The following is a 21,451-nucleotide window of genomic DNA, read 5'->3' as shown; positions in this document are numbered from 1 at the left end:
CTTAAAGGCCGCTTATATGCTGACGATCTCGTAATATTTGGTAAAAGCAAAAACATAAACAACCTCTCACAACTTGCACAGGGTTTCGTGTTAGATATTGACAAATGGTCAAAGGAATCTGGATTTATCTTTTCAACAACTAAAACTAAATATATAGTATTTTCTAAAAACAAAGTCAGTACACCAATCTCATTATATCTATACAACCAATCGCTACAACAAAAAGATTCGCTAAAATTGCTAGGAGTTACTTTTGACAGAAAGTTGAATTGGAAAGAACATATCAATAATCTAGCATGTAAATGTTACAGAAGATTAAATTTACTAAAAATTCTAGCACACAAGAATTGGGGTTCAGACAGGAGTACATTGCTAATTATATACAGAACTATGATACGATCACAGCTAGACTACGCGGCTATAGCTTAAGACTCAGCATCGAAATCAGTACTGAAAAAGCTCGATACTATTCATAACACAGCACTCAGAATATGCCTGGGAGCCTTTTGTACAACACCGATTGAAAGTTTACTTTGCGAAGCAAATGAATTGTCGTTAAATAATAGAAGAGCTTACCTTAGTCTAACATATGCAACAAAAATTAAAGATATTGCAAAAAATGTCTATAGAAATACTTTTACCGATAATTACCCAAACCTTAATGCAAATCACCGTTCTAATAAACCTTTCTATAAAAGAATAAAAGACCATTTGCATCTGTTTGATATTGTCATACCTGAATGTCTTCCATACACATATGACCATAATCCACCTTGGATTCAAAACATACCATCATGTAACTTAGAACTTACGTCATTTGATAAAAACTCCACTAATCCTGATCTAATTATTTCCCATTTTAGAAAAATCATTAGTCGTTATAAAAATCATACGCAGATATACACTGATGGTTCAAAATCATCCGAAGGTGTGGGAGCGTCTGTAGTAACTCCAGAGAAGGTTCTTAAATTCAAACTATCTAATGTTAGTACTATCTATACAGCTGAACTGTATGCTCTCTATCGCGCCATAGAACTAATCAATCTGACAACAAACTGCAAATATATTATCTTAACAGACTCACTTAGTGCTATATAAAGCATCCGACTACTGTATCCAAAAAAACCCGCTTTTAAAAAAAATTAAAACGGTCCTTCTTCAGGCTTATATCAATCATAATGAGATAAATTTCATCTGAATCCCATCCCATATAGGAATAAAAGGCAACGAAACTGCTGACCATTGTGCGAAAGACGCGATAGCGAGTGACGTTTCCGAAATCGTAAACACATCGGTATCAACGGATATAAAAGCTTATATAAAAAAAATTAATCTTAAGTGCGTCGAAAAATAAATGGAATGTGTCGAATTCAAAATTAAAACAAGTGAAACCCAGCATAGAAACATGGAATGTGTTACCCACGTCAAGAAGCCAAGAAATAATAGTAACGCGCCTCAGACTCGGACATACTAGGTTAACGCATGATTACTTAATTAAAAAGTGCGAATCGCCGAGGTGTGAAACGTGTAATACGACACTAACAATACTGCACATACTATGTGAATGTCCCCTCTACAATAAACAACGAAGTAACAACAAGATACCAGGAACACTTCTAGAAGCTCTAGGTACAGACTGTAACTTTAACAATACTTTGAATTTCTTGAAAGACATTAATAAGTACCGCAATATTTAATAAACCAAATTGTAATGCAGTAATTGTACCTAGTGTAATCCATTAATTTTTCGCTAATGGCCATTTGGTCGATGCGATTTTCTAAATAAAAAAAAACATCGGGAAACAAAAATATATTTGATGTATTTTTCATCCTAAAACTTCTAATTCGTTGTCGTTTTACCCTTGTATAGGACTTTTCCTACCATTACATCTGGGATGTCATTGTACAAAATTTTGTACTTAACAAATCGTTCGGTATAACAACTGAATTGCCCGCACAACACGCAAGCTAGAAGAAATGTATACCACCTTGTCACACGCCTCAAAAAATATGGGCCTGCAAGTAAATGAAAATAAAACTAAGATAATGGCATCAACACCCAACAATAGAGCCAGAAACATCGGCCACCAACTCACGGTTGATAATTCTACCTTTGAAGTGGTGGACAAATTCACATACTTGGGCTCCCTGATCACCAAGGAGAACGTCATGACTGAAGAAATCAAGCGAAGAATAATCCTAGCAAACAAATGCTATTTTGGACTGAGTAGACATATGAGAAGCAGAAACTTAAGCCAAAAAACAAAAATAACCATATACAAAACCCTTATACAACCAGTGTTGACATATGGGTCTGAGGCATGGACCATTTCCAAGGCAGATGAAAATCTCCTGCTTATATTTGAACGAAGGATCCTGAGAAGAATATTTGGTGGCATCTGTGAAAATGGTGTTTGGAGAAGGAGGTACAACTACGAGATATATCACAGATATAAACATATATTTGGTGGTAAAGACGTAGTATCCTTTATAAAAATAGGAAGACTAAGATGGGCAGGACATCTGGCAAGATCACAGCAGAACAACCCTCCTAGAAGAATCCTTATGTCACAACCTGTGGGAAGTAGAAAAAGGGGTAGACCAAAACTCAGATGGAGGGATGGTGTAGATGAGGATGGTAGACAAATAGGCGCAGCAAACTGGCAACAGTTGGCAATGGATAGAACTGACTGGCGTAATAGACTTGGGAAGGTCGAGGCTCTTTTATAGGGCTGTAGCACCAATGATGATGATGATAACAACTGAATCTTTCTCACAATTTGTAGAAATTTTCTCAAAATTCGTGTAAACTAATATGATATTCTGAGGGACTTTCACTTTTTCCTCTTGTTCAACAAACTCTTTCTGATTAATCTCTGGTATCGAATCATAAATCTTGGATTTGCCTTTTTAGACTAGGGAAATAAGGTGTTTTTTTTTTGTGACACTGAACCGACTAGGCAACCGACAGTTGTTTTGAATAGTATGTATTTCTACAACAAGAACCTACCTATATGTTTCTCTATCAGCAAAAAGTGAAGCATTTAAAGAGTAATAAATAAACATAAGTCATATAAAAACATTTAATATGGCGTTTTTTAAAAATTTACTTAGAACCTTTATATTACACGAACTATTGAGTCTTGTAGTACTTAAAATTTGATTAAAATTTCAAAGCGATCTGTGAAATTGTTTAAAATTTAAAGAAACATGAATCACATATTAATGTTTTGTTTATAAACAATTACAGTAACTTTTAAATGTTGCCCGTAGTAAAAATATTTTTCATACTTGGAAAGCCTGCATTTCTCTACAAATTAAAAAAAAATTCTTCTTCTTCTTCTTTAAATTTACAGCAGCTTTTTTTGTATCAATTAAGAGATTTAATTAACACCATTTGAAATAACATACTTTTTAGTTTTAATGTGCAAAATTCTAAAAAGATTGCCTTTTAATAGAATCCTCCACAAAGCTTCAAAATGTGGAGGGGAAAGGAGCTGTTATCTGTATATATGGCTCATGGTTCTTGTTTATAGATTTTGACGTTTTTTTAATTTGTATGTACTTTTGGATACATTACGAATATGTATTATTTATATAAATAAAACATTAAATTGGCCATCTAATTTGCTTAAAAAATTTTTTTTTATTTTTTTTTAATTTTTTTTTTAGTATTATTTGAGATAATTTTTATTGCAAAATATAAATATTTATTATTAATACTTACTTCTTCTTAGAAGGTTATGTCAAGTATCGAGAATGGAAAGAATCAGGAATGGGGAAATACGAAACCGTACAGGAATTAGAGATACTCTTTCAGATAGAATACAAGGAAGGCAATTACAATGGTATGGTCACGTGATGAGAATGGAGGAGGAGCGGTGGCCAAAGAAAGCCTTAATGTATGTTCCGCCAGAAAGAAGGAAAAGGGGAAGACCACCAAATTCCTGGAGAAGAGAAATTACAAAAACAATGCAATCTAGAGGCTTAGAAGAGGGAGATTGGAGAGATAGGAAAAGATGGAGGCTGAAATGCGGGAAGCGGCAATCGCCGTAGGACCCCCGTTATATGATGATGACTTACTTCTTTAATAAACGTCGTAAATAATTTATTTATAATAAAAAACAATATCCTATTCAATTATTTCTAATATGAGTATTGGTTTATGTATTGCTTTGGAAATAAATAATCTTAAATTTTCTCAATGGAAAATTTTCTATAACATCCTATTTATTTGAATTTCCATTTCCAATATTGAAGGAGGTTCTACGTGGGTATTATTTTTTATCTTTGGAGTAACGTATCATTTTCCACTTCCGTACCAAGTAGTTTTTTGAAGTGCTTAACCTTTCTGTTTTGTACTGCGTCACTGATACTAATTATATATCCGTTTATGTCTCTACACATCGTCAGCCGTAGTTTTAATTATTTTCTTGTCTTATTTAGGATGTTATAGAACTTTCTAGTTTCACCTTTCCCCTTAGTAATTGGAGCTCTTGCATAATCTGGTTTTCCAAGGTCGGCTTTTTTCTTCGATGTACGCGTTTTTCCTCCATATTTTTTCTTTTAGTGATATCTTCACATTAATCATCGATCCAACCGTTGCGTGGAATAAGTTCTTCTGTACCTAGGACGTCATCTACCGCTTCCTTAATTGTTCTTCTACATATAAGCCATTTGTCGCTAGCTGTTAAATTTTCATCCATTGTGTTTTCGTTTTCAAGATAAGTCTGATTCCTTTCTAATGTACGAGACTCTTTCAAAAGTTTTAAATTATAGCGAGTGCTTTTCTTGCCTTTTTCTTTCTTTGCGTTTGAAATTCTTGCTCGTATTTTTGGGCCTACCAAGAAGTGGTCTAAATCTATATTAGCCCCACGATAAGTACTTACATCCATTAGATTAGAGAAGTGCCTGGTTTCTATTAGGATGTGATCTATTTGATTTTTTGTTGTTCCATCAGGCGAAGTACAAGTTACTTAATGAATATTCTTGTGGGGGAAGTAGGTACTTCCAACGACCATGTCTTTGGAAGCTGCAAATTCTATGATTCTATTTTCATTGTCGTGATATCATGAGCACTGTTTTTTCCGATGTATGGACTATATATATTTTCTTTTCCTATTTTTGCATTAAGGTCACCAATTATGATCTTGATGTTTCTGAGGCATCTGCCGTAGATGGTCACTACTCTGCCATAGAATTGATTTTTGATATATTCTTCTTTGTTTTCCGCTGGGGCGTGTACTTTTATTAGACTGATGTTAAAAAACTTACCCCTTACTCTTAGATAACATATTCGTGGTCTTATTGGTATTGGTATTGAAGTCCATGATAAGGTGATTTGCTTTTTTGTTACCAATGAATGCGGTTCCGAATTCATGATTGGCCTTGTGACAGCTGTAATAAATATCACATTCTTGGTCAGTCATTCTAGTCTCTTTTGGATAATTCCTTGGTTAGTCCATATTACTTATTGTACAGCAGTAATGTGTGCTTTATATTGAGTCTATACACCTTATTTCGTTGCATTGGTCGTTGTCGTAACTTCTGCCCGGTTTCTTTAGTTGTGGACCTCGTAACAATGTTTTTTTATGGGATAGATCATTTTAGCCCTAACCCTCAAACCCCAACCTGGAGAGCCAAGGACTCTTCTGTTAGGGTTGCCATACATTGGTCTATTTTGGTTCGAGGGTGGTATTTTATTTCCCAGTACTCACCGGTTATAGGGCCGGTTAGAGCGTTCCCTTATTCACCACCTGTGGACGTATCCAATGGGAGACAGAAACTCCACATGGACATCTTGTTGGATAATGAAAACTAAACTAAATATTTTTGACTATAAAATTAAGCTTATTTTAAATACCAACCATACTCATTTTAAATACCAACCATACAACTTTTAACCGTTCAAATTGTACCATTAAAACAATTTTTTGCATTACTTATTTAATTAGTAAAAGCCGGTAACATTATTTATTTTTGATTCGCAGCGATTATGGCAGAAATGTGCACTTATAAATAATAATATACATATCAGCGATATTTAAACGAAATCTGTCTAAAGGGGGCTGACTGCCTCTGCCCCATGGTTGAACGTACCTCACCCTCGACTACATTATTTATCTCGGACTTTATTAAATTCGGTGTAAATAATTGTCATCCAGGTCAAAACATTCTTTTCTGAAATCACCACATTTTCAATGTGAATGACACCACATGAATTTGCTCGTTAATAGCAGCTGAAAATCTCATAGAGTTTTTGTACTCCATCTTTTATTTTTAACATTTGATAAGTGAGATCGGTTATTTAATTATAACTTTTATTTTTAAAATTTTTGGATTTCTGTAGTCCAACTGAAGTATTCAACCAAATTAACAACAGAAAAAGATTACTATAAGTATTTTTTCTGATAACTTTTTTCAAAAACAAAAATTAAAAAAAAAAACAGTTTATTTATAATTGATTGTTATGTCAAATATTTCAATGGAATATTTTATACAAACTCAATCAGAGTAATTAATATTTTTGTTTTATATTTGCAATAAATTTCTACAATGTATTACCAGAACGAAATTGGCAACGTTGCGAAGAAATGTGCGTTAGTTCCGCGTTATCACCTTAGCCAGCTAGACAGTTTCGTTGTTTTCGGAGGCCGACGCTTGGCCTCCGGTATCCAAAAAGTTGATTGTTGACATAACATGATTCAGTTTCCCGCCGAACGTTGAACGTTGAGCATGAGACAGTTTCAAATCTCGCGGTACCGTTTACTATGTTTCGTATCGTGATACTTACACTAATCTTACCGTTTGTTTTTGTGAATTGTAAAATATGCCCAAGCATGAACATTCGGAATGACCCTAAGAACTTAAAAGATTTGGAAAATTGTACAGAAATCGCCGGGTATTTGCATATTGTGTTATTTGAAAATAGAGAGGACTACGCAGAATTCAGTGAAAAAGATTATGAAAATGCTGTGTTTCCTAAGTTAAGAGTGATCTCCGATTATTTGCTTATGTATAATGTAACAAAGTTGAATTCTATTGGTCAGCTATTTCCAAACTTAACCCTGATTAGAGGAAGAAGGTTATTCAAGCATTATTCCCTGGTCCTATACGGAAACACTCATATGAAAGAGGTATATCTAAATCACCTAATTTTATTATTTTATCCAGGTTTCCTATTGCTAATGGATATTTTTTATTAACCTACTTTTTGTAATATGTACTTGTCATAAAAATTATTTGAGCTGATTATCGTTTTCTTCAAAAACATATCAACCTATCGCCAAAGAATATAGACGCTTCTATAGCGTCGTAATATAGAATATATAAGCGTCTATATTCTTTGCTATCGCTTTGAACAAATCATTAATTTAGAGTTTTGTCCAGCCATCACCATCAAAATTAATATCTATTTCTAGTAATGGTGTATAAATAATTATTGAAAAGACGAAAACTGCCAAACATAAATACAGAAAAACATTGATAATAACATTAGTTAAGAATGCTTATTTATAACAAAAATGTTTATATTTCTACCTTTTGACGATTAGAACAATAAATTATTAATACTCCCGATACCTCCGTTAACCAGTGTTACAACCTCTTTGTTGATTACTTTGTCATTTTGTTTTTGGTTACCGGGGAATTTATAAAATATTTAAGTAAAAATCAGAGGAACAAACAAAATGACACACTAAATACAAATTCATTCAGGGCAAAATCGAAGGAAAACGTTGGGTCGGAACGTCAGAAGAAAACATCTGTCCAGGCTGCATAACATTAACAATGGAAATGTCGAACGGTCCAAGAAATATTTCATCTAGCTGCCGACATTTTAGAAACTTTTCACCCCACACAAAGAAGAAGAAAAGTGCTTTAGATTTTGCCACAACCTCTTCCTTTTTAAAAGCCTTGTTATTTTGAAGATCTGTATCAGGTACTTTTCTTGTCACTTATACTTATTATATACACTCATGGACAACAATATCGAATATTTTGGAATTTTCAATTTTTTGTTTTTTCAAAATAAATTCTGGTCAAGCAAGTCGTTTATTGTAAAATAGAGTTTATTTAAACAATGTTTAATGAACAATTTTAAGTTTTTATACAGAGAAAATTGTGAAAAAAATAAATGTTTAATATTAGGTAAATAAGGTTATTTTACTCTAAACTTAAATGATAATTTAAATTGCTTAAACAACTGGTTTAAACTGAAAGAAGTGCATGATCAGTAACGAGTATTCTCCCCTTTAGCTCTTATTACTGCTTGCATCTTTCTCAGCATGCTTGCAAGTAAATTTTGGACATATCCTTGGGAAATTGCATTCCATTCATCTTGTGCAGCAAGCCGAAGCTGCTCTATCGTATTTGGAACGCGATTTCTTTATCGTATGCTGCGTTTTAGGTGATCCCACATTTGCTCTATTGGATTTAAATCCGGGCTAGACGGTGGCTAATCCAATCTTCGAATTTGGACCTCATCAAGATAGTTACTCACTATGGCAGCGGCATGTGGTCGAGCATTATCGTGCATTAACGTGAATCTTTCATATCCAATGTAACCAACATATAACAAAACATGATCTTGCAGGATGTTTTAAACATAAGAATCACCAGTCATCCGTCCAATCACTTCCACAAGTACTGTACGTACCACCCAACTAATACCTTCCCAAAGAATTATGCCATCAACTCCAAAACTAACGGTCTGGGCGAGACTGCAGCTGGCGAATCGTTCTCCAACTCTTATGTGGACGTAGTTTTGACCATCTGGCTTTCATAATAGGATTCTGGTCTCATCAGTGAAAAGAACGTTTTTCCAGTTGTCGATATTCCACTAAATATGTGTTCTTGCAAATTCCAAACGACGAGCTTTATGATTTTGGAGGAGACGTGGAACTTTGGCGGGGCGTCTGGGCTTTCAGTTTGCTTCTTTTGATGTTCGTCTAACTGTTTGTGAACTCACATTAACTTGTCTAACATTTAATAGCTCATTTCTGAGGTGCATCGATGTCAATGAACGATTTCGTGTAGAATTAAGAACCAAAAAACGGTCATTAATTGCGGTTGTGCACCTTGGGCGTCCTTGACCAGGCCTTCGTACAAAATTTCCTGTTTCGCGGTACGTTTTTAAAGTATTTGAAACTATAGATTCAGTTCTGCTGAGACGTCATGCGATACCTTTTTGTGCATATTTTTCCTCGTACAAAATTACAATATGTGCTACTTGGACTTCATCGCAGTGCCGAATTGGTGGGATACTTGTTTTAAACTTAATTAAATCGAAACAATATTTAATTAAACTTAATAAATTAAACTAAAAATAACCGAAGTATTATGATTTTTCCTTTACGCGAAGAAGGATTTTTATGATAAAATGTACGAATGACAGTAACCACTGAGTAAACGTCAAAATAAACATCAAAATATTTCAAACCAGTTGAGTACATCAGCCTACTATATGAGTATTATTAATAATCTAAAATTATTTTAAAATAATAGTGACTACAAAAAAAAATTGGAAAATTCCAAAATATTCAATATTTTTGTCCATGAGTGTAGTTTTCTCTGCGATTTTATTTTTCTGGCACTTCGTTTGACAAACAAGTCTTATTATACTCATGATTTTCATTAGATTTTTCATAACGTGTAATGAGAACTTTACATGACTGATACTTAAAATCAAAGATACTTAAAACAAAAGATACTGTTTTACATATTTTCCCAATTCTGTCTTCATTTCCATTTTTGGATATTTTAACCTAAATAATAATTGGTACTTACGTTGTAGGTTGTTCGAAATGGGTCTTATTCAAATACTGATTCCAATTCTTCTAAAGATTTAGAAAGGGTATTTTTCTTAAATATCTGCCAATTAGTTCCATTCCAGCGTAATGTTAACTTTCTAATTTATTTGTTATTACTAACCTAGAATAACTTCTTATTGTGGTGTTTTCAGATATTGGCTATCAGAATGTAAATAATATCATAGAATATCCAACGCCTACCCACCGAATGCTGCGGTGTTATGTCTTTTCTACCCTGTTGTATGGAGTAGAGGCTTGGACACTAAAACAGTTGACCACAAAAAACATCGAAGCTTTCGAGATGTGGTGCTATAGGCGCATTCTCAGAATATCATGGATGGACCGCGTCACTAACACGCAAGTACTCCAAACTTTAGACAAAAGATGCGAAATTCTAAATGAGATAAAAACTAGAAAGATGGAATACTTGGGGCACATTGTGAGAGGTGAAAAGTACGAACTTTTAAGAAATATCATGCAGGGCAAAATTAAGGGCAAAAGAAGTGTGGGAAGAAGAAAAATATCGTGGCTTCGTAATCTACGTGAATGGTTCGGGTGTAGTTCGATTGAACTTTTTAGGCGCGCTGCTAACAAAGTCGCAGTGGCCATGATGATTTCCAATCTCCGCTAGGAGTGGCACGAGAAGAAGATCTGCCGTTTTACCCTGAACAATGAGTCTCAGTAGTTGGTATGTAGGTTCTCTAACCCCCTCGTTGGTAGTTTATGTTTTCCATGATATCTTCACAGTTCTACGGTAGCACCACAGCCCAAACGCGTATAATTTGCTCATCATTGTTACTTTTCAACTCCATGTGTCACATCCGTATGAGAGTTTGTTTACAAATGTGTAGAGATTTGATTGATTTGATTTGAGACAATGTATTTAAAATGTTCTAAACAATTAACGAGACAAACAAATTTACTTAGATTAATTATGCAAGGAAAGATACAAGGGAAGAGAAACCCAGGACGACGCAAAATATCCTGGCTAAGAAATTTGAGAGAGTGGTTCGGTTGCAGCTCATTAGAATTATTCAGAAGCGCGGCCAATAAAATTAAAATAGCGATGATGATTTCCAACCTCCGATAAGAGAAGGAACCTGAAGAAGAAACTATTTACGACTGACCCATTCAGCACGGGTTGATTTGGTTTTAAGTATCTTTTCCCTACAGTTATAAAGTATTCGTGTAATTGATATTAAGACCACAACGCCGACTTTCTTCACTAACCAGATTAACAAGAGTCTGAGGCAGTGACTTCAAGTAAAAAATAGGAAAAATATAATATACATGTACACAAATTAAATAAACATAATTTATATATAAAATAAACAAATACATATACTCAGATTGCTCAGTTATATTTCCTTTTTTCGTAATTCTGAAAACTCGAGAATTAGTTTGTCATGATTAATAGACTTATTTAATAACTTTTCGTTTATATTAAGTAATGATCAACTATTTAATTTTTATTGGCTTCATTTGGATCTTTCACCGCATTCCTTATTGAAAGGGTTAAATAAATAATTATCAGGATTGTGTTTAAATTTGGACATGTAATATTATTTTCCTGAATAAATGACAACATGTATACAGGCTAAATAATATTTTCTTTGTTTATAAAAGTATTAAATTGTAATACTTAATTTTTTAGTTTATTGTAAAATAGAGGTTTACTTATATCCCTCAGATCTTTTTTTTAATGTGGCTTATTAAAGAATCGTATATAACAAAAAAGTGGAGTGCGCCAGAAGATAACAAAAATAATCTGATAAGAAACCAAATCGATTACGTTCTCGTTAACAAAAGATTTAGAAATGCGTGAATAGCGTGAAATTAATGCTGATGCAGCCTCCGACCACAATTTACTTCTTGCTAACTTTAACATTAAACTGAGAAAACAATAGAAAAAAAAAGTAAAGTTAAGACTAGATTATTCAAAGCTTGAGGGTGCAAAATGTCAAAAACAAATAAATGAAGCAATTGTATCAGCATTCACACAAGCCTAAAAAAAGATATTAATAGTGCCTGGAAGGAAGTCGGCAGTACTTAACGCTGGCAAAACGTTTGTGGGTAGAAAAGAACCAAGTGCCACAAAAGACTGGATGACACCAGATATTATAAAGCTCATAGAAAAAAAAAAACAAAAATACAGAAACACAAGTAGAGAAGAATACAAGCAAATGAAGAAACTAATAGAAACGCAGACTAAGGAAGCTACAGAAGGCTGGATGGATGAAAATTGCAAAGAAATAGAAGAATTTAAAATGACACACATAACCTCCGTAAGAAACTGAAAAAAATTACGGGTAATACATGGAAGAGAATATCACAAGTTTAAGAAACTTCAATGGAAATCTCCAATTTTCAGATTCTTCTTATTTTTATATAGATATGACTCTGTTTGTTTTTCGATGTGCCTCCAGTAAATTGTCGTTCCATCGTTTTCGTGGTCTTCCTACTGATCGTCTTCCTATTGGGGAACCGTCTCTTGCCGTCTTTACTACTCTATTTGTTGTTATTCGGCTTATATGATCGTTCCATTCTCCTATTCTATATCTTGCCCAGTTCTTGATGTTCTCCACCTTGCATCTACGTCGTATATATGTACTTCTAGCTCTGTCCCATAGTGTCTTACCATCAGTTTTTCTAAGTGTTTTCATCTCTGCTGTTTCTAACATCCTTTTTGTCATCGCTGTGCCAGGTCTTGTTTCTGCCGCGTATGTCACTATTGGTCTGATGACTGTTTTGTAAATTCTGCCGTTTCTTTCCCAATATTTTTATTTCTCCATATTGTTTCATTTAGGCAGCCTGCGGCTCTGTTTGCTCTATTCACTTGATCTTCCACTTCTGTTTCGAGCTTTCTGTAGCTAGATAATGTGATGCCTAGATATTTAAACTCTGTCATTTGTTCTATTATCTGACTTTCAAGCTCCAATTTACATCTTAGTAAATTTGCTGGTGTAACCATGCATTTTGTCTTTTTTGGGGAAATTAACATGTTAAATATTCTGGCGGTTAAATTAAATTAGTGCAGGATACGTTGTAAATCATCTTCACTTTGAGAGAGTAGTATTGCGTCGTCTGCATAGCAGATTATTTTAAGTTGTTTTTCTCCCATTTGATATCCTTTTTAGTTCTTACTTTTTTTATCATTTCGTCCATAATCAGGTTGAACAATAGAGGACTCAGGGAATTTCCCTGTCTCATCCTATTGCCAGCTTCAATAGGGTCGGTCAATTCTTCTACTTTTACTTTTATTGTGTTGTTGTGGTAGATATTTTCGATCGTTTTGATTATTCCTAGAGGTATCTCTCTTGCATACAGTAAGTGGATAACGTCTTTTAATTTGTCCCGGTCAAATGCCTTTGTAAGGTACACGCAACATAGACATGCCGGTTGGTTGTATTCTAATGATTTCTCTTGCACTTGCCTCATTATAAATATAGCGTCGGTGCATGATCTTCCCGACCTAAAACCTTGTTGTTCCTCTGCCAGTATTATTTTATTCAATTTATTTGTTATCACTTTGGTTATTAATTTTAGTGTTATGTTTAATAAATTAATTCCTCAGTAATTTTCCGTATCCGATCTGTCTCCCTTTTTGAAGAGAGGTATTAGGATGCTTGATCTCCATTCTTGAGGAATTTTCAGATTGAAGACGCAAATTATAGAAGAAAAAACATAATAAACTTAAAAGAAATACATCAAGGACTTATTTACAGATAATAGGGAAGAAATAATGAAACATTACCAACTGATGAAAATATACAAATTGGAATATCTGAGGTGAAGCAATTAAAAACTCAAAAAGTGGTAAAGCACCAGGTCCTGATGTAATTCCAGTAGAAATATTAAAAATCCTGAATGACGAAAATATTGAGTGTCTTAACTAAATTATTTAATAAAATATACCACGATGGTCAAATTCCTGAATGGTTAAAATCTATCTTTTTACACTTACCAAAAAAAAAAAAAAATCTTAAGTCTTGCGATGAATACCGATTAATTAGCCTCGTGAGCCACACTTTAAAAATACTATTCAAAGTTATTCAACAGCGTATATATAAAAAATATAAAGAACAATTAGACAAGACACAGTTTGGATTTAGAGGTGGAATGGGAACAAGAGAGGCATTGTGCGCAATAACGGTACTATTACAAAAATGCAGAGAATATAATAAAAACATATTTATATGTTATATAGATTTTTAAAAAGCATTTGGCAGAGTTTAACATGGTAAACTCATACATGAATTGAAACATATACGCCTAGATCCGAAGGATATTAATTTATACAAAAGTCTATACTATGTAACATTTTTTTAATTAATATATTAAATTAATTTTAATTCCTTTTACCCATGTGGATGATACGCTGATGGTCGTGTTTACGATCAGAAATTTTTATTGGAAAACTACCGGAATATGACTGAAGAATCTACCTAAGTATTTATTTAGAGACGCCGGTCTGGCGAATCCTTAGCTAATCCTCTTAGAAAAATTAGAAAAACCTAATCTAGGAGATTTGATATTCCATCACGTTTGTAGGTAGAAGTATACCGTTATGTTCAATGTTAATTAGAACCTTATCTTCTTAGAAATAGATACAGGCTGGCCTATCATTTTTGGGGGGAAGATACCCTCACCTTTTTCTTGGGTAGCTTGGTAAAATTTTAGAGGAACCAAGTCACTTATCGGTGGGCATTCGTCGAGTTAAGACGCTTAGTTCACATTATCGTATCTGCTACCTTACCGTCTCTGTGCATTTTCTTTATAAGTGTGTATACACTTGCTTATTAGAGTTTTTTTATCTTACACTATATTAGTTTAAGTATAGTTGTAAAGCACCTTTAAGGGTAATTAAATTCAGTGTTTAATACCAGTACAGTATTAACTTCAGTGATTTAAAGCAGCAGTCACCAGGAATTACTGTAAGTGACATAATTTTAATATCTCCACCTATCTGGGCAAGTAACATGGTATAGTATCATATCATCTTCCATTATCTGGACGTATCCAACGATCATACATGTTATCAAATGTAGTTGAGAGTAGCTACTGAATTTTGCAGTCAATTAAAGAACATTATATATTTTTTTTTGTTACGAACCAAATAATCGACTTAACCAAGTGCGGTTTGGTTAAATTTTTATGTTTTCACGTCAGTAACCTTTTTTGTATTTTTGTAAATTTAAATTTTATTAATTTTTGTTATCTTTGGTGTTTATTATAATTTTTTATTCAATTTTTTGCTGAAATATCTCGAGATACGCCAAAACTTTATTTGTGCATGATTGTGTTATACTTATATCTTTGTAAAGGTATTTTCAAATTATATTTCTGCTATTTTTTTATATGTATACCTACCACCACTTCATAGTTGTTTGTGTATTTTTATTACTTGTGTTGCATTCAGCAGCGTCGTAATTTTGTTGTTGTTTAATATATTGTTATTGTTTTACAAAAAATTAAGTGGCGCCCTGTTCCCTATCTTATCTTATCTTTGGTAATTTTACCCATCTATCTTTTTGTTTATTTCTGTATCTTTTCCAATATCTCTTATCGTATCTTTACTTATTTCGTTCGTTGGACCCATTCCTGGTTCCAAAAGCTAGTTTCGAACCCACGACTCGCTCTCCACCAACCATCTGGCTGCCGTCCGCAGTGTCTCCATTGGTGACCTTTCTAGCACCATCCAAAAAAGGTTTCCGAGGTTACAACTACAATCAAAGAGCGGTCGTACGGATAGAAGATAGTGAGACAAACCAAGCAGAACTTCAAATAGGAGTCAGACCCATATTATCACAACGCTGTCCCCGACAGTTAGTAAAGTCTACATATAAATTATTTCTTCTTCTTGTGGTGCCTATCCGTTACGGATGTTGGCTACTAACATGGCAATTCTAACTTTATTGACCGCAGCTCGAAATAGTCCTGAAGTGGTCAAGGAAAACCATTTTTGTAAGTTCTGAAGCCAAGATATTCTTCTTCTTCCTGGTCCCCTCTTTCCGTAGACCCTTCCCTGTAATATAAGTTGCAGCAGGTTATATCTATAATCGTTTCGCATTATATGTCCAAGATATTGTAGCTTGCGCTGTTTCACTGTGGATATAATTTCACATGTTTTATCCATCCGACGTAGAACCTCAATGTTTGTTATTCGGTCCACCCAGGAGATCCTCAGTATCCATCAGTATCAGTATAAATTATTTAAAAATTCTAAAATTACTTTCTCAAAGTTTTCACCACCTCTAGAAAATGTAGGTGGAAATCCCAAAAATTTTCTTCTATATCACTTGGAAGAACATAGCAAATAATGACGCTTAACTGATCTACGAGAGATATATCTGTTGTTGAATGAATAGAGAGTGAAATTTGGCTTCTTTTAGTTTGTTTCCTATTGTCTAATATATTTAATTTGCATAAATATTCCAAAGCACCTATATAATTACCATTATTTTCACTGAAAAATACTTCATTTAACACATCACGTTTTCCTGTTAAATAAAAAGAAAAATAAATTATAAAAAATAACAAAATAGAGCCTAATTTTCGGGCCCCAAAAATTACGGGCTCTAGGCACGTGCCTAGGCCTTAGTCCTCCGAAGGCATTCCACGCTCTCAGTAAATCTTGCAGTGCCGTGGGTGTATCTTATATTAGAGAGTTATCAATTAAAATTTTATCCTTCCGTTATTTTGACACGTACCTAAACGCTATTTTTTGCGGTATATAAGTTTTAACGGATATGTAATTTTAGAGCTATCAAATGGTCGAATTGGTGCTTCACGTTAATAATTGGCAGCTGTCAGTCAAATGTCCTATGTGACAGCAAAATAATTATTGTTTTTTTTGTTTTATGTTTTCTCTCACCCAAGATATATATTTTGTCTGGTTTTGTACATTTTGGGTTTCAAATTTTTTCTACAAAAATTTGGAAGACATCTTAGAACAAGCAATATTAGTTGAAGTAAATGACGAACTTATAGAAGATTTATTACTGAATCATATTTTAAATGATAACATACAAAATGTATATTCTGTGTTCAGTTTTGATAGCTTAGAGCCTGAGCAAGCCAAACAGTATTTTTGGTTTGAAAAACAGGACATTGCAAGGCTTGCACAATTATTACGGATACAAGATACAAACGAAGGAACTTCAACTTTAAATAACTAACATATTGCATATTGTAGGACCCGACGGACTGTGCATTTTATTGTGTCGTCTAGCATACCCTAATAGACTTAGTGAATTAAAAACCATATTTGCCTTTTTGTCTTTTTTACTATTATACGTGTTCATAATTAATAAATATAACGAAATATAACAAAATGCTTTATTTGTCCCGCAGATGCTTAACCACAATATATTAAGCAATATAATGTGGCTTAACCAAGAAAACACAAAACGCTTATTAACTAATGCACAGAAATAAAATTACAGAAGAGGAACTTCAATGTACCAGTCAAGAGTCTTGACGAATTGGTGTGATTTGCTGTTAACCTTACCGTATATCAAACTCGCTATCCGACGTACGGTAACAGAGCCCGTAAACGTTAAAATCATTTACGTTATTTAATTTTTATACTTCGCATGCTGCATTGCTAAAATAACGTTACCGTATTCTCACTCTCTCACTTGATACTCTCTATTATTTATTATCTCTCCGGTATTTTCACAGCTTTCTATCTACCGCACAGGGATTACCTGAATGTCTCTTCCGATTACTTCCGACTATTCTTTAAACATTGTTTGTGAGTTACGTCCCTGCCTCACCATCTTACTTTTATTGGAATCCTACTATAGATACAGATAGTCAGTCCACTTTTATCGTTGGGGTTTGTTGGCAGTAAAAACATGAAATCATATATGTTAAGTCCAGCTGATTCCATATATTTAAAAATTAATTCATGCTGAGACCGATCAAATACCTTTTCGAAGTCCATAAAGCAGACAGCTTTTTGGACTTTTTGTATAGTAGAAGGATATGCCTCGAGGGATTTTTTTATTTTGTTTCGGAATCCAAACTGTTCATCATTTAGTTTCTCCTCGCAGATCTGCTATATACGACTCTTATTCCAGTTGTCAGAGACGAAAATGCCACTGAAAATCTAAAAATCATACGAACAAGCTGAATTTTGCTGAGAATGTCAATTTTGGGATCCCAAGAATAAGCAAAAAAGTTTTCAGAAAAATAAGCCACTTCTACCCCGGCTTTCCCCTTAAACCCCATCGTAGAGTAGCAGAGATAATTTTGAACAAAAATGTTTATTAACTTTTTTTGGTTAAAATTAACCGTTCTCTCAGAAAGAGCGCTTGAAGCGACCGGCGATTCTGAATGTCAGTTACGCGCGCGAAATCAATTTTAAATAAAATTTGTATCAATTCGACGGTAAAAATTCGATATCTTTTGAACAGGGTGTCCTATCGACAAAAATCAAAATGCGTTTTAAAAGTGAAAAGTGTATCTTTGGTATGCAATTTTTGTATTTTGCCACAAATGAAGTCAGTGTTAATATAGATGTTAAATAAATAAACGTTACGCAATTTTTGCCATTTTTTACGATTATCATGAGATCAATAAAATGTATCACTCATTTTGTCATGCTGGTGACAATAACTGTCACCGTAGTGACAGTCATTAACCGATCACTATAAATCTTCTATTGCTAGAACCTAATCTTGAAAAACTATAGCTTGAAATTTCGGTTTTGAATTTTGGCAACAAAAATGCTTAAAAACGCTGAACTCTTACATTAAAAACTACCAAAACCGTTTAAAACTGTTTCTTTTTGATTATAAACAGGTACGTTAAATTCTGCGTTCTCTAGACATATTTCAAATGTCTCATATTTGCTGCTAAAATTCAAAATCGAATTTTCATGTTAACATAGGTTTTAAAGATTAGGCTTTGATAATGAAAATTTCACAATCACCAGTCAATGGAAGTAATAAATTTTACTGATATCATGAGAATCGTAAAAATGGAATAAATCGTGCAGCGTTTATTTATTTAACACTTTCATAAAAACTGACTTTGGTTGTAGCAAAATACAAAAATTGCATACGAAAGATACACTCGTCGCCTTTAAAATATCGCCTTTGTCGATAAGACACTCTGATCAAAAGATATCGAATTTTTACCGTCGAAATGATACAAGTTTAGTTTAAAATTAATTTTTTTAGAAGGTAATACTTTAATTGGATAAACCCATTCTTTATAAATCGAAGGTACGAAAAATGTAAAATCTTATACAGAAACAGAAACTTTAATATTATCTGTATTTGTAGTCTTATCAAATACGTCTGTCGTCTATTTGATTCTCCAGGTACGATATATGATCTGTTTTACTATCAATCATAAACAATTGTTCCATAGCTCCTTGTCTGGGTAGAAACTTTTGAAGTATCGTAGCCCTTCGATGATTCAAAACTTTTTGTTTATTTCTTAGAAGTTTAGAAAGAGTGAATATTTAAAAAATCAGCCAAGCGAACACAGAGGTTATAGCTGGCACCACACAAATGCAAATAAATTGCCATAGAATATGAATTTTCTTATTAGAATTGAAATTTGCTCGATATGCTACTATAGGACACAAGACGCTAGCTATAAACGAGTCAATTAGGTGAGATGCTATTAAATTCGAGTTATCTTCTAAGGCGCTATTGTGAATCAGTATCGAAACGAAGAAAAACAGTACAGACACTACTGCTGCTACAGCTATGCTCTCAAGATGGTAATAAAGCTCAACTGCAGATGCCACGGCTATTGTTCCGGCTAGACCACCTTGAAAGTATCTCACAATTGTCCAGTAGTTGTATATCTTCCGAAATATCATCAGGTGTAGAAAAGCCACTATCAGTATACCTGTTGCAAAAGTGGCTGCATTATTCAACATGATGTTAGCAATATAATTTTTGGGCTCTCGATTGTCCTCAAAGTTTGGCGATGGCAAACTAAAGGCAGTATATCCAAGCAGTATAAATATTTGCCCGGTTAGTGTGTTTCCCGAATGTTCTCTTGCCAGTGAATGCTCGTCTACATCTTTTACTTAATCGCTGGTCGCTTTAAGCGTTGATTCTGAGAGAACGATTCATTCTACACAAAAACTGCTAATAAACATTTTTACATGCAGCATCAGCTACATTTTTTATTTGTAACATTCGACGGCGTACAGATTCTTGGTAAGGATTTTTTCCTTAGGGTGGGGTTTAGGAGGCAGCCGGGGATTGACTCATTATGCTTATCTTATTTTTTTGAAAGGTAAAAATCTTTTCAGAAAAGGTGCAACTTAATATTTATATCCACTAAACAAGGCCCTAATACGTTCACAACATTTTATGACTGGTAATTATAGTTTCTAATTGAGTTACTTATTATTTGTAACTTTTAGTCAAAGTATTAGAATTAATTTATTCTTTAATGCTACCAGCAAATCTAGTGGTTTTACCAAACCGAACATGGAATAGGTCTACTTATGCTATAAAATAAGATAATGAACAGTATTAGGGAATAGTGCCGTGAAGAAAATGTTTAGACATCTATGTAGAAACCATCATCGCTAATACCCAAAATCTATAATTCTTGATCTACATGTACCACATAAATAATTTGTAGAGAAGTTAAGCAAACTAGTGTTTTTGAATTTTAACTTTAAAATGCTGAAATTTTGAGGGTATGTAAGGGGGCTGCGTTAATTCGTCCCCAGGATTAAAATGACCAATTTGATTAATCTCCTATCTGAAGAAAAATACATCGATTCGTCCCCGAGAATAGCAGGTAAATAAAAATAGATTCATAAACTTATCTCCGTAAAATTATATACCTTTGGGATTTTTAATAAAAAATGAAATTAAAATAGTGTTTCTCTTAATGTGGTGTTGCTATGAGTTCTGTTGGTTATAAAAACTTCGTTGAGCTTCTGTACCAGTCACTCTGATGAATCCTGGTAGGATGAAATACGTATAAGCGAATATACAGGGGCACTATACGTGAAATCAAATTTTAACTGTCTTTTCTTTTATTTCGATACACTCTTTATGAGTACTAGAAACCAATTCGCCAAGGATTTTTGCTTAGATAATGAGATAAGTTGTGGAATGCAACTTTTAGATTCCCATGTCTTCCTTACATTTTTCTCATCATCTATTTTGCCTTGCAATTTATAGAAGGCACGGATTAAAGCAAAAATAAAAATTAATGGGAAAATCCCAGTAGTTGGCTGTATACCATCGTTTAAAAACTTACAGAAGTAAAACACTTCACATTTGTATTTAGGTATCATCATCATCATCAGTGGTGCTACAGCTCTAGTTGAGCCTTGACCTTCCCCAGTCTATTTCGCCAGTCGTTTCTGTTCATCGCCAACCGTTGCCAATTTGCCGCGCCGATTTTCCTTGCGTCCTCGTCCACACCGTCCCTCCATCTCAGTCGTGGTCTGCCTCTACTCCTATTTCCCACTGGGACCGATAATAGAGTTCGTCTGGGTGGGTAATTTTCATTTGCTCTTGACACATATCCAGCCCATCTAAGCCTACCTATTTTTATGAAGGATATTACATCTCTACCATTTACTATTTTTTTATACTTCTCGTACAATTCGAAATTATATCGCCTTCTCCAAATACCATTCTCACAGA

At 33.8% G+C, this 21,451-nt stretch overlaps 1 protein-coding gene across 1 annotated transcript in view; it reads left to right on the top strand.

The window, feature by feature from the left end:
• Positions 1 to 6,660: 6,660 nt before the first annotated feature.
• The window catches only part of LOC140437473 (insulin receptor-like), a 468,993-nt gene continuing 454,202 nt past the window's right edge, over positions 6,661 to 21,451 (top strand). Inside the window, exon 1 of the mRNA XM_072527022.1 lies at positions 6,661 to 7,136. Within this exon, the coding sequence (XP_072383123.1) occupies positions 6,771 to 7,136 (366 nt within the window). The 5' untranslated portion in view covers positions 6,661 to 6,770. The remainder of the gene's footprint in view (positions 7,137 to 21,451) is intronic.

The sequence above is a fragment of the Diabrotica undecimpunctata genome, chromosome 3 (genome assembly GCF_040954645.1).
Source record: "Diabrotica undecimpunctata isolate CICGRU chromosome 3, icDiaUnde3, whole genome shotgun sequence".
NCBI classification, from domain to species: domain Eukaryota; kingdom Metazoa; phylum Arthropoda; class Insecta; order Coleoptera; family Chrysomelidae; genus Diabrotica; species Diabrotica undecimpunctata.
This window is presented reverse-complemented; position numbering and strand designations above follow the sequence as displayed.